The sequence below is a fragment of the Lipotes vexillifer genome, unplaced genomic scaffold (genome assembly GCF_000442215.2).
Source record: "Lipotes vexillifer unplaced genomic scaffold, Lipotes_vexillifer_v1.1 scaffold429, whole genome shotgun sequence".
Lineage (NCBI taxonomy): Eukaryota > Metazoa > Chordata > Mammalia > Artiodactyla > Lipotidae > Lipotes > Lipotes vexillifer.
Genome location: NW_006784171.1, coordinates 349,976 through 363,865, shown reverse-complemented (window position 1 = coordinate 363,865; position 13,890 = coordinate 349,976). Strand labels below are relative to the sequence as shown.

Genomic DNA, 13,890 nt, shown 5'->3' with positions numbered 1-13,890 from the left:
GGTCAAGGAACTAAGATCCCACGAGACACACGGCATGGCCAAAAATAAATAAATTAATTAATTAATTAATTAACTAATTTTAAAAAAAACCTCTAACCATTTTGATTTGGTTCTCTGTTAAGTGAGCTATTAAAGTTTTCAACATATAGATTTACCCTATCAAGGTACAAATGATACACTTAGATGGCAGGTCTATGAGGACCATCTGAAGCTACTGAGAACTGACAAAAGCATTGTCTAAGGATCACACTTTCAGAGATTGCTATACCAATTTCAAATGGCCAAATCAGGAGTCTGTAGTTAACAATACTGTTTTACCATTTTCCTTTAACAGACTTTTTATTTAGTGCCTTCAGAATAGCTACAAAAACACTGCTTTAGTTGGGGACTTCCCTGGTGGCACAGTAGTTAAGAATCTACCTGCCAATGCAGGGGACACAGGTTCGATCCCTGGTACAGGAAGATCCCACATGACACAGAGCAACTAAGCCCGTGCGCCACAACTACTGAGCCTGCGCTCTAGAGCCTGCAAGCCATGACTACTGAAGCCCGTGCCCCGCAACAAAGACAAGCCACCACTATGAGAAGCCCGTGCACCGCAACAAAGAGTAGCCCCCGCTCACCGCAACCAGAGAAAGCCTGTGTGCAGCAGCAAAGACCCAACCCAGCCATAAATAAATAAATAAAATTTAAAAAACAGACAAACACTGCTTTGGTCAAGTGGTGATCTTGATTGTGAGTATAGAAATACAGTTCATCAGGACTGGAATTTTGTTTAGGTGTCAAAATCATTTTTCTAAGCATGAATTTGTCACACATGAATCATTCAACATTTCAATGTAGTGCATGAAAAAATATCTTATTTAGCCCGGGATTTTATATAACAGTACTATTTTTCTTTGATAAGCTTCTTCTTAGAGGATAGCCTATAAAACTTGTACAGAGTCTTCCAAGCAAGAAAATGAACAAAATTCTTGCAAATAAACAATGTGTTTGAGATACTTACTTTAATTTTCTCTGCTAAAGCTGATGTTATATGGATTTCTCTTTCTCCTTCATCATACATTTGAAAAATAAGGTTATGCATAATATCTCCTGCTATCCAATTAACCTCATCCTGATGTTTGATCTGGATTGCCTTTTGTCCTTCTACACTGAATATCTGTAATCTTGCAACATGGCTACTGGGAAGCAACTTAATAGTCTTCTCCACAGGTGCCACATCTTTACAACTCTAGGAAGAGAGGAAAACACAAATATATACTGAATGACATCTGTACTGAAAACACATTTTTTGGCTTTAATGGTGAATCTTCCATATTGCTTAAGAATTTATTTCCAATATTATGGGAGATCATCTTATATACTGTTAACATTCATAAATTTTCTCATTAAGAGGATACTACAGTATTAATAATTCCATATTTTATACCATCAAGTCATAAATAGTGACAGGGGCCACATTCTTAAAACCAAAAACTAGCATATTTGGACTTAAAAGAACTTCCTTCCCCTTTATTTGTAAATTTACTTAAAAGTGTTGCAAACCTGTGAAATTTTAATCATATGACACAGATTTGGTGACCAGCATTTATTAATAAAAATAAAGGTGTAATAAATTAAGAATTTTCCATAAATTAAAGATAAATATTGCCATGAAATATGTTATTTAATGAGCTTCTAGAGCTTTTTCAATTCATTTTACATTGGGGTGAGTGGACAGAGTTGCTTGTAGCTAGATGAGGACTCTAGATGCCCCTAAAGGTTGAGCTGGCATATTTATAATTTGTTATGGGCACATCAGTGTTCCAAAGATCAGTAAAGATGAGCTTGTGTGCTACATAAATTGATTTTAGGCACACAAAATTAAAACACTACGTAATTATTTCAGAATCTAGGTATAGTGCATTCCACAGGATACAAAAAATTCATATAAGTCTAAGCTTAAAATACCTCTACAATCCTACTTCACTCATGTCTCCTTCCTCATCCAGTTGCAGTCATTTTACTGAAGCCCATTCACATGAACAATGACATATTCAAAATTCCTACCTCACAGAGTATCAGGCAAATAATCCATCCCCTATTATAAGCACATCTTATTTGCCTGGCTCAAACTTAAGAGTCACTATTTTTGGATAATATGTTCTAACTGCAGGTTACAAGATATACCTTGGTCTTTGTCTTAACTGACCAGGACTCTTGGTGTTCTGCCTGTTGCTGCTCTGTAGTATTTACATAATTATATGTAAATGCTCTCTTGCTCTCAAGCCCAGATTTCTCCCTAACTCCAAGTCTTTTTCCTGAATCTCCTGATCTTTTGCAAGATGGTATGCTCAAAAATATGTTGCCCACATTATTGTAAAAAGGAAATGCATAACAAATATTTGAAGATTATCAAATACAACCAGCTTCAAAAGAAAATAATTAGAATAAAGTCAAATCATTTCATTCTAATGTAAAAAAATAAAAGCTTTTACCCTTTTGAGGCTCAAGATATGTTAGCTGATATATACTTAGTAGGAAAAACATTGGTTAATCAACTGATCAGGTAATTTATCATCTACTAACCGTATCAATTATGAAGAAATCACATTTAGGTATTTTACTTGTATAAGTATCTGTTATCCCATTTAGCAATCTTAGGAAACCAAATGCTTATATCAACTGCCTGTCCTTCTCTAGGCTGGTTTCACCTTCAGCCATGATGTATATCCAATAACCAGTATCCTACTGGCACATTAACACAGCAATCTCTTTATAGGAAAACACTACTGAAAAACCATGTATTTATTTTGTTAATTATACACACATATTAAATGCTCAGATATCCTTCCTTCAGTGGTGGTTCCATAGGGACATTTACCAAACTTTCTAACAAACAAGTGTAAACTGTAAAAAATAAGAGAATAAAATAAAACTGATAATTGTCACATTTTAATATAGGAAAAAATAAATTTTAGGAACATGTAATCAATAATAGCTATAGATATTATAAAAGGTTTGATCAAGAAAATTACTAATATTTGATACAAAATGTTATTTACTATAACATTTCATTTTTGCCTTTTTTTCCTTCTGGCTAAAAGAATCACAAATATATCTCATTTGAAAAAGTCAAACAACTTTACATAAAATATTATAAAGCTGTGAAAGAATATTTGTCTAAAGACTCAATATAATACCAATGAATAACAGTAACAACTTACAGGTATTTCAATTTTTGCTTTAAGCGTCTGGTCTTTTTTGATATTCTGAACTTGAATTGCTGGTCCTGACAAAATACTGGTTCCAGAACTACTGCAATCCACAACATAGAGTGGAAGGTTTGGAGCACCTGAAAACTATTGGAAGCATACAAAATAATTTAAGACCCCAATCAAATGTAACTTATTATTCAATAACTGTTATTTAAATTTTCAAACAATTTAGTACAGCTATTTCCGGCTATAAATTAGAAAACTATAAATATAATTCACTAATATACTAGACAATTTCTGAATGAAAAGAGTAAGTTTCTACAATTCTAGGTAAAATTTGTTGATTTTGGAAGAAAAACCAACTTCCTCAACCATTATTCTTTCTTTTTTTAACTCCACCTATTTGGGTTTTCCTTTCCTTTTTGTGCTCTTTTACTCATATTCATTTATCCATCCATCCCCAATCCTAAAGGATATTTCCATCATCCTACTCATAAATTAAATACTTCATCTGAAATGAGGAGGATGGACTAAGGAAGGAGAGGGGAGGAATCTGTAGTCCAATACTTGGCACAGCTGGTATCATTACTGGCTTAGGGATGCTGAAAACTATTGACAATGAGATAGCCCAAAAATTTCTCCATGGAATAATCATTACACAATCTAGATATAATATAAGGCTTACTATGAAGGAGCCAAAAGATATAGTGATTTAGTGATTTCCATTTAGTACCACGGGACTCAAAATCTACATATTCTTATCTTATAACAGCTTACCTTACAATGAACAATCAATTTTGGTTGTGCTGTTATATTGTCTGATTCATCCAAAACTTCTACCTGAAATGGGAAAGCTGTTCCATTTTCTATAACTAAAATTTCAGAATCAGGTTTCACTTTCAATCGATGAGGGGGACCTACCAGAAAATTATATAATAAAATAGAGATTCAAGTTTCTAAAACTGAAATGTTAAAACAGCAAAAGAAACAGCTTTTTAACATTTCAAGTTTTAATATCTTTTAAATAATGCCAAGAGAGAAAAAAGAAATATCCATGTTTAATCATTTCTATCCCCCAAATGCATATATTCTATACATCACGAGAGTGGTCTCAATTATATTAAAATGTTTGATGTCTAGACTTAGTTTTATGTAACAAGCTAAGACACGGTGATAACTCATGTTAGAAATCACCCAAACATGTGAAATACTAAAAAGATCCTGGAAAAAAGTATTCAAGAATAAAAATAAAAGTTTATTAAACTACTTTTTTATTTACTACTTTTAACTTTACACAATGAGACTGATTTCTCAGGCACACTACATACCTGTCTCAGGTAATTTTGTTCAAAGGATCAGTTCATATAATGACATAACCATATAACTTACTTGTTAGACTGCCCACAACACTTTGATATCCTAAGCAAGCTGCACCACAAGTTTCCTCTAAACTAATAAAAGAGGGTTTATACTTCTGCAGCAATATGACCTGATGTGCCCTATAAACACTGATATTTTAAAATATAATTTATGCTAAATAATGGGAACACAAGTTTACAAAGAACAGTTATACCAAAGAACAGTGTTTTTACCATATGCCAACTCTGTTCTCAGAATCCTTACAATGATCTTGATCAAGAAGGTAATATTATTATCCCCATTTTATGGATGAGGAAACTGGGACCCAGAGAGATTAAGTATTCTGTCCAGGTCACATGGCTACTAAATGGCAGACTCAGGTTAGATCCTAATTTTGTAATTTGAAACCTCTTGACCATTATCACTACACAGTCCCACTTCCTGCTTTACCACCTTCACTCTCAAATTCTAAAAAAATATTAGAACTATCTGGTTAATAAGAATTTCCTTTGAGTAGATTTGAGTAATCCATACGTTTTAGCTAACCTCTTAAAATAAAAGTATTGTAAGTAAGTATTAACACGTAACAATTTTTTTCTTATACTTCTACCAATGGGCCAATCTTTACTTCTAAATCAATTCATGTCTCAGGGAAAGCTCAAACTACACGAATTTGTGAAAGGAAATAGCTATTTTGTTTCTTTTCATTAAAACCAGTACAAAAGGTCATATATGGACAAAGATATGATCACAGTATTATTAATATTAGAGCTAAAACTTTCATAACAAGTCCTGATCTAGGTGTTGTACAGCATATGCACTTCTCACTCTGCACAGTACTGTGTTAATGAGAACTCATGGATACTGGAAGTGTATCCTCCACTCAGTTACCACCGAAACCATGCAAAGTAAGGGCTGCCCATATTAACTCATTTAATCCTCACAAAAACCCTGTGAATTACGTACTATCTCATTTTACACATGAGAAAACCGAGGCACAGAACAAGTGTACCTCACTGGTAAGTGTCAGAGCTTAGATTCAAACGCAGAAGGGCCGATGCCAGAATATACTCTTTGAACCTCCACAACAGACTGATTCTCAAATTAGCTGGCTTTTTCTGCCCTAACTTTACTGAAACTTCATTTACGAGTTGATAAATCATTATTCAAATTAACAACATAAAAGCATAAGAAACTTTTCTTCTTAAAATATTAAATATTTAGTTATATCAGAAAAAGGACAGATCCAGTTCTAACATAAGTCTAATTAGTATATCCTTAAGAACAGTTCCCCAATATAGTTTCAATATTCACATTTTTCTCCCAAGATTATTTTTAGAACTTCACTCAAGTCTTTCTAAACGTTTTCCTGTCTTTTACTTTTATTTTTTTTGCGGAATGCAGGCCTCTCACTGTTGTGGCCTCTCCCATTGCGGAGCACAGGCTCCAGACGCGCAGGCTCAGCGGCCATGGCTCAGGAGCCCAGCCGCTCCGCGGCATGTGGGATCTTCCCAGACCAGGGCACGAACCCGTGTCCCCTGCATTGGCAGGCGGTCTCTCAACCACTGCGCCACCAGGGAAGCCCTGTCTTTTATTTTTAACTGGTCATTTCTGTTAGCACTATGTTTGTCATTCAAATGTATTTTCAAGATTTGTACCATAACCAAACCAAAAAACACTTCACCTTTTTAAGTGTCATTATATTTTATCATAAGAATATTATTTAAAAGGTAATTAGGAATATTTCTTAAAGTAATATTACCTGGCAGTAATCTAATTTTCAGAATCTGTGAGTCTTCTTTTAAACCCGGAAGAATAACCTTCAGATTAAAATTCTGTTGAAAAAATTATTTTAATTAAATTCAAGTCCTAAATAAATACTTAAGTAATTTACTACCTCAATTCTGATTTAGTTTTTGCTTTTCATTTTCATACCATTATAGAAATCTACTCAGCAAATTTATATTGACTAAAATTATCATATATATGTATGAAAGAGATGCAGGTGAAAAAACTGATTTATATTGTTTCTTTATAGATAATAACTATCTTTGAATTCAAAAGGCATAATAACCTCTGAATAATTATCAGAATTAGGATGGGCACTATAAAAAATGTGGAAAGTGGTGAAATGGAAAGAACCCAATATCTAGACATATCTAAATACAATGCAGTGTTCTAGATTAGATCCTGGAATAGAAAAATAATCGTGGAAAAACTGGGGAAATGTTAAAGCCCAGAGTTTTGTTAACAGTATTATATCAATGTTAACTTCTTGGTTTGGATAAATATATAATAGTTGTATAAGATGTTAGTAGAGGAAGCTGGGTGAAGAGTATATGTGAACTCTCTATACCATCTCTGAAACTCTTCTGTAAAACATAATTATTTCAAAATAAGAAGGTTTTTAAAATCTAGAAATCTTTTTAGCAAGTTTATCTTACTAAAGTCAAATTTTCCATGCATTTCAAGTTCTTTTTCCAGAAAAAGCTTAATTCAGAAAGATGTACAGAACTTGCTCTTTAATTTGATTAGGTTATACAATGCAGTATAGTATACAGTACTTAAACTCACATGCTCTATTTTAAACATTATTTTGATAGGGAAAATTTTTAAAATATATATTGAAGGTAATGATACAATGGAAAAAAAGTAACATAATACTTAAGTTACAAGCCACAGCGTTCACATTAGTCATATTAATCTATTAGCTACTTTACATACTTAACTGAAAAATTACCTTATTGGAGTTTGTCTTTACTATCTCTAACCTTATTCCTCCCAAAACACTTCCCTTATCCAAATACCAAACCCAATACTTTTACAGAAGTGAGCTAAAGTTTCTCATATTTTTGTTCCTATTCTAAGAAAAACATTGAAAAATGGAAAAACTTACAGAGAAAAAAGAAGCAACATAGTACTAGATAACTGTTTTAAATGGCTTTGAATGCAAAAAGACTGGAATGAAAATAAAGACAGTTGAAAATATTTAATTTATAAACGTTTAACAAACAACAGCAGCAAATATGCTGGTCTTCTCAGAGATGTAAATGGTAATGGTATGTCGGATGACATGATCCTGATTAATTCCTAAGAACCTGACATTACTGTCATCTTGTCACAAAAACAAGTTATTCAATTTTGAATTTCCAATTTCATTTTTACCATATAAGGAATAACATGCATTATAACATGTATGTACAATGCTTACCTTGCCTTGACAAGAGTTTACAGGGCCCTTAGCTGTAACACCTCGAATGACACAATTTGGGTCATTGGTTATTTCTTCATAATGTAAAGATAAACCACTGGAAAAAATAAATTATTTTTTAACTTTCCCTCCATTACCTACAAATAAGCTGCAAATGTTCTTTTCTCTTTTCTTTCTTTTTTTTTTCCTACCTGTGCCACATGGCTTGCAGGATCTTAGTTCCCTGACCAGGGATTGAACCCGGGCCCTCAGCAGTGAGAACACGAAGTCCTAACCACTGGACTGCCAGGGAATTCCCACTGCAAATGTGTTTGTCTTCTCATATGACATTCTCATTTTTAATTCATTTTTCTAATAAAATTGTATTTTTTTAAAAGAGAGAAATAAATGAACAGAAGCAAATTCCCATGAGATTTTTACAAAGAAAAATGATCCAACAAGTATTAATAAGTGATACCATTCGTGCAGTGAGTAAAGATACAAGGTAGGAAACAATGAAATGCTAGACCATGTATACAGGCCAAAGAAAATGAAACCATCCAAATCGGTCAGGCTTAGGGATGTCTTCAGACTTTGCCCTGGATTCTTTCAAATCCTTCACCCACAGGGATTTTAGAGATTTTCTGGCACCTATTAAACTGAATGGCAATTTTAGATAAAGTCCAAATAATTAAGTGCAGCCTTGTGCTAATGTAACCTTGCTAGAATGTATACTGAGACCCTCTAATCTACTACCATGAGTAATGTGATTCCTAAACCACCTTTGACCACCTGTAGATCCTTACAGTGTCAACATTTCACTCTGTAAGGGATAAGGTGATAAAAAAGGAGGAAAGATATACCATGATGGAGAAAAGACCTAATTTTTCTGAAGAATGAAATTAAATATTTAGATATTCTCTGAATAAACTGTAAAAATTAAATAACATGGCTTGTTTGAAAAAAGCTGTAAAGAGGCATGTAAGGTAAAATAAACTCCCTGAGAAAGATGGACATTGACCATAGACATCTACTTTCACTACCTCTTAAAGCCTCACTAATATAAGAACGAAGGGATTCCTTTTATTTACTTTTAAAGGCAAAGATATGGGATGTATGGAAGAAGAGACAAGGACAATAGAACTTACCTGCTAGAAAAAAGGATAGACAAGTGGCAAATGACCTAGTATCGTCCCAAGAAAACTGAACTGTGAAACAGCAATGGAAGAAGCTCAAAACCAATATATACCACAGAATTCCCAGGTACCATTAAGGAACTGGTGTTACTAGGTACCCCCAGAAGCAGGGCCAAAAGAGAAAGGCCAAAAAAAAAAACGTGGCGGGGGAGTTGATTAAAATTTCAATCCCCATATCTCCCCTCTCTACCTCTGGCAGATGACTGGAAAATTATTCTCTGAAAAGGTTTAAACAGAGAATCTGTGAACCTGGGCACAAAAAGTAAGTCGCAGGAAAGGGTAAAATACTAAAAAGAATAGAAGGGTAATCCTGAACGGACTGCATACGGATACTGAGACCTTTTCATTCCCATTCCTACCCTAGTCTTGCTCCTGGACTGGCTAGGAACCTGGACAGCCAAATTATTCCCCTCCAGGCAAGAGACTAAAGATTGTTCTTTGAGCAAACTACCCAGCCCAAGAAAAAGACCTCAAGATACAACAGGATTTCCCCCAACAAAATGTTACAGACAGATCATCCTGTAGTGGAGTTCACACTCAACAGCCTCTCCCAAACTCTCAGGATCTCCTATGTGCATTTTAGTTCTCCATCAGATATAAATGCAGATGACCAAAGATTAACCAGATATATGAAGAAAGAGATCAAAATCCAACAAACAAAAAGCAACTAACTTGGAGACAATAAAGATTATCAGTGTAGGTAACTTTTTTTTTTTAAACTACCATTTATTTATCAGCAAAAAAAAAAAAAAAAAAAGTATTACATTCATAAAACAAGAACAGAATCTACCAAAGAACATTCGGAGAACCAGGAAGAACACCTGGAAATTAAAAATACAGCAAAAGGAAAAACTCAATGGAAAGATATAAACATAAAATTGAGAAAGTCTGTCCAAAAGTAAAACAAAAACACAGAAAGATTAAGAAAAATGGAAAAATTAGGAAAATCAGAGAACCAGTCCCAAAGGTACATCATCAAATAAATAAGGATCCCCCCTCAAAAAAAGAGAAAACCGTGATGATGGAAGGTAGAAAATGAAGTACTTCAAATAATGAAGAGACCTATACAAAGATGCACCATTATAAAATTTTGCCCTGTTGAGAATTAAAAGTGGGTCCCTATAAGCTTCCAGACAGAATACGCAGGAAACATAAAAAGGAAAATTAATCAGAACAAGTTTAAATTTATCAGTAAGAGCAGAAGCTAAAAGGCAAAAATGGAGCAATGTTTTTATAATTTCGATGGAAAGTAGTGTCCAACTTTCAATTCAATCAATCAAGTAGAATAGAGACATTTTGAGAGCAATAATTTTATCTTACATGTAAATCCTTTCTTAGGAAACTAGTGAATAATGTACTCCAGCAGAAGGTGAGGGACAAGGGATTCTTTCAAAATTGGACACCCAGGGAAGGTTAAATGCTAAATAAAATAAGCTACTTAACAATCTCACAAATTCAGGAATGTTTCCTCAAGGACCTGAGAGCCAACTCTACGAAATTTAATCATCAATAAAGGTAAACCCCTATCTCCCAGTTTCCTGGGTCTAACTTCTGATCAACTGACTCCAAATTGCAAACTCTACTCCCAGTCATAAAGATACTTAGCAATTTTTCTTGAAAACATGAATGTGATAGATTATATTCACTTACCCATGTAACAGAGTAAGAGTTCCTTCCTTGCAATCTCTATCAGATTGTGATGAGAATCACATTCTGGTTTACTGATTATTCAATCATAAAATTGTTTTCTTTCTCTTCTACCTTTGTGAAGAAGTTTTCTAGCTTGACAGTAGGTTTTGTTTTTACTATATTTCCCCAACACAAAAGACAAAGGGAATTCCCAGGATGAAGGTGAAGGAAGATCACAGAAGGACAAAAGTAACAAGTGTAAGAACTGATCCAGACCAGAGCACATGGCAAAGTTCCAAGAAAGATGTCTACAAGAGTATGAAACAGGGACTTCGCTAGTGGTGCAGTGATTGAGAATCCGCCTGCCAATGCAGGGGACATGGGTTCGAGCCCTGGTCTGCAAAGATCCCACATGTCACAGAGCAACTAAGCCCATGAGCCACAACTACTGAGCCTGTGTACCACAACTACTGAAGCCCGCGTGCCTAGAGCCCATACTCCACAACAAGAGAAGCCACCACAATAAGAAGCCCACACACTGCAACGAAGAGTAGCCCCCACTCGCCGCAACTAGAGAAAGCTCACATGTAGCAATGAAGACCCAATGCAGCCAGAAATAAACAGAGAAAAAAATATGAAACTGATAGGTTATCTATGTACCAAGCATCTTGAGAAGAGACCAGGCAACTGGCAGAGTTACTTAGCAAAGAAAAGAAGAACAACAGTTGTGCAATGAAGAAAGTAATTAGCACTTACATAATCATAATAAAGCAAGCACTAAATACTGATCAAGCCAGAATACAACTTTATTGAAGAATGTGGGAATAGGAAGAAGGTTTATTTGTAATGTAAGTGGCAACAAGAGAGTGTGTCCTCATCCTCCATAAGAGATAATGCTTAAAACTGAAGAATCAAGAAGTAACAATATAAAAGTTACTTATTAGATATGTGCAATAGGTACCAAAACATTCAAGTAAGAAAGCTGAAAGTGGTTCTGAGAAGTCGATTGTGGGTGGGGTGGAGAGGGCAGAGGAACTACTCTTTTTTTATATAAGCCTCATCCAACTATTTGATTCTTTAGGCTATATGTGTGAATGATTTTTTGTTTAATTTAGTTAACGCTGAGAAAAAAACAAACAAACAAATTTACTGACGGTAAATTCACACAGCCAGGCCACCAAGATTTTTTTTTTAAGCCCCAAATCTTAATTACCAGTATGTATGTGTGATAGAGACTTTGTGTGTAAGAATGTCCTATCAAGGATAAGAAGGAAGTTATAATTGAAAACAGGGGTCAACTAATGCACAAATATTTTCCATTTGTGACTAGACATTACTTTTAGTGTTTTTTATTAAGCACATAGATACTTAAGTATACAACTCTTCCATTATGGTTTAATATTCAAATGAATATAATATGTCAAAATCACTTTTTGCACAAGAACCACGTTTTGCAACTTTAGAGAACATTTAGAAAAACTCATTTTCAATATTTTTTGTAACTCTGTTTTGTTTTTCAGGAACTTAACCATGGTATAAATCTGGACACTAAACTAGTCTGTGAGCTTCTAGAAGGCAAATACTATGCTCTTATTCATTTCTATATCTCCAGCTGGCAAATGCCTGGAATACAGTACATAGTCAAATGATTAAAAGAGTAAACAATTACACCAACAGGGGAAAAAAGTACACGGCGATAGCAAAAGCATACATTAAAACGTGGGCCTAGGGACTTCCCCGGCAGTCTAGTGGTTAAAACTGCGTTCCCGCTCCAGGGGGCATGGGGTTCAATCCCTGCTTAAGGTATGGTCCTGCATGCCTTGCAGCGCGGCCAAAAAATAAAAACTGTCTCCAAAAATGACAAATATGGCAGAAATTTGAAAAACAAGAATTCTTCCTAGGCACCTCAAAAAAAAGTAATGGAAAACAATGAACACCCTCAATTATATATAACTGGACACATTGTTTTTCAAGGCTATTTTTTAATATAAGCCAATCATGTCACTCTATAGAGCTATTAAGTAAAGGCAAATTCTAAAGAAGGACCAAATTTCCATGGAAAGTGTAAACTTTATTGCTATGGTTTTAAAAGCAAACCAAAATAAATTTTATTAGCAGGTTAAAAACCTACCACTAGGTAACCACTAAGTTTAAATGGCCATAATTTCTAAGCAAACAACAAAATAAACATGGTATGGTTTATAGAATTGCCAGGAGAAGTCATATCATACTTGCAAAAAGAAATGGACTAAGACAGAACTATATCAGTCTCACCCAAACAACTGTAACAGTAAATTCAGTCAAAACAAACTTTACTGAGGTAATGTATGTATGACACTACAGCCACAGAGAATAGACTGGGACTAAACAAATCCCCCAGACATCATAAAATATCCACTAAGCATTTTAAATAATAAATCTGAAGTTAACCGAACTTAAATAATTTAAGCTAAAAAAAGAAAAAAGTGAATACTTAGCAAATATGAAAACTCAGATTACCTTGCCTCAAAAACTGGCTGAATATCAGTTGATAGTTGACTAGTATGACCAAATTCATCCTGAAACTCCAGAGGGATATTGAATGGGACTCCAACACGAAAAGGAGGATCCAAAAGACCAAATGAAAATTTCTCTGGTTTACCCTCTTAATAAAAAAAAATAAACATGAAAAGAAAATTCATCAGTCAGAAGATTCATTGTAGGTAGAAACATCCATTATATACATGGAAGATTAGATTACAATAAAGATGGCATTTTAAATCTGTGCAAAGTTTATATAAATTATATCTGTAATCCACCTGTGAAAATAATAAAGTTAGAACTTTATCTCACACCATGTATAAAAGTCTAGAGATAGAGATAAATGTGTTTTTAAACTATGAAATTTTCAAATATAATAAAGGAATATGTTTACAATTTTATCATAGGAAAAACTAAGGCAAAACACAATACTCAATAGCTATACAATGGTGTATTTGATAAAGTTTAAAATATTTTATTAGATACAAAGTTAACAGAGAAGCTCTATATGAGAAAATACTTGCAACATATGCAATAAAGGATTAAAATCCACAATACATTAAAACTTCCTATAAAGATAGTAGTTTCAAGTCATCCCCTGGGAAATTATTAGAAATGCCAATTCGAGGGCTCACATCATCCTACTGAGTCAGAAACTCCAGGAGTGAGGCCCACCAGTCTGCATTTTAATAAGCCCAGCAGGTGGTTCAGGTAAAACTTAAATTTGAGAACTACAGCTTTACACTATTAAAACAGGCATAGTAGGCACTTCCCTGGTGGCGCACTGGTTAAGAAT

General features: G+C 34.1%; 1 protein-coding gene across 1 annotated transcript in view; it reads right to left on the bottom strand.

Annotated features, from left to right (window-relative positions):
• Positions 1-13,890, bottom strand: part of SMCHD1 (structural maintenance of chromosomes flexible hinge domain containing 1) — a 128,442-nt gene that overhangs the window by 59,308 nt on the left and 55,244 nt on the right. The window contains exons 20-25 of the mRNA XM_007456555.1: positions 13,074-13,218; positions 7,771-7,867; positions 6,322-6,394; positions 3,978-4,117; positions 3,210-3,344; positions 1,007-1,234 (exon numbers count right to left, since the gene is read on the bottom strand). Of these exons, the coding sequence (XP_007456617.1) occupies positions 1,007-1,234; positions 3,210-3,344; positions 3,978-4,117; positions 6,322-6,394; positions 7,771-7,867; positions 13,074-13,218 (818 nt within the window). The remainder of the gene's footprint in view (positions 1-1,006; positions 1,235-3,209; positions 3,345-3,977; positions 4,118-6,321; positions 6,395-7,770; positions 7,868-13,073; positions 13,219-13,890) is intronic.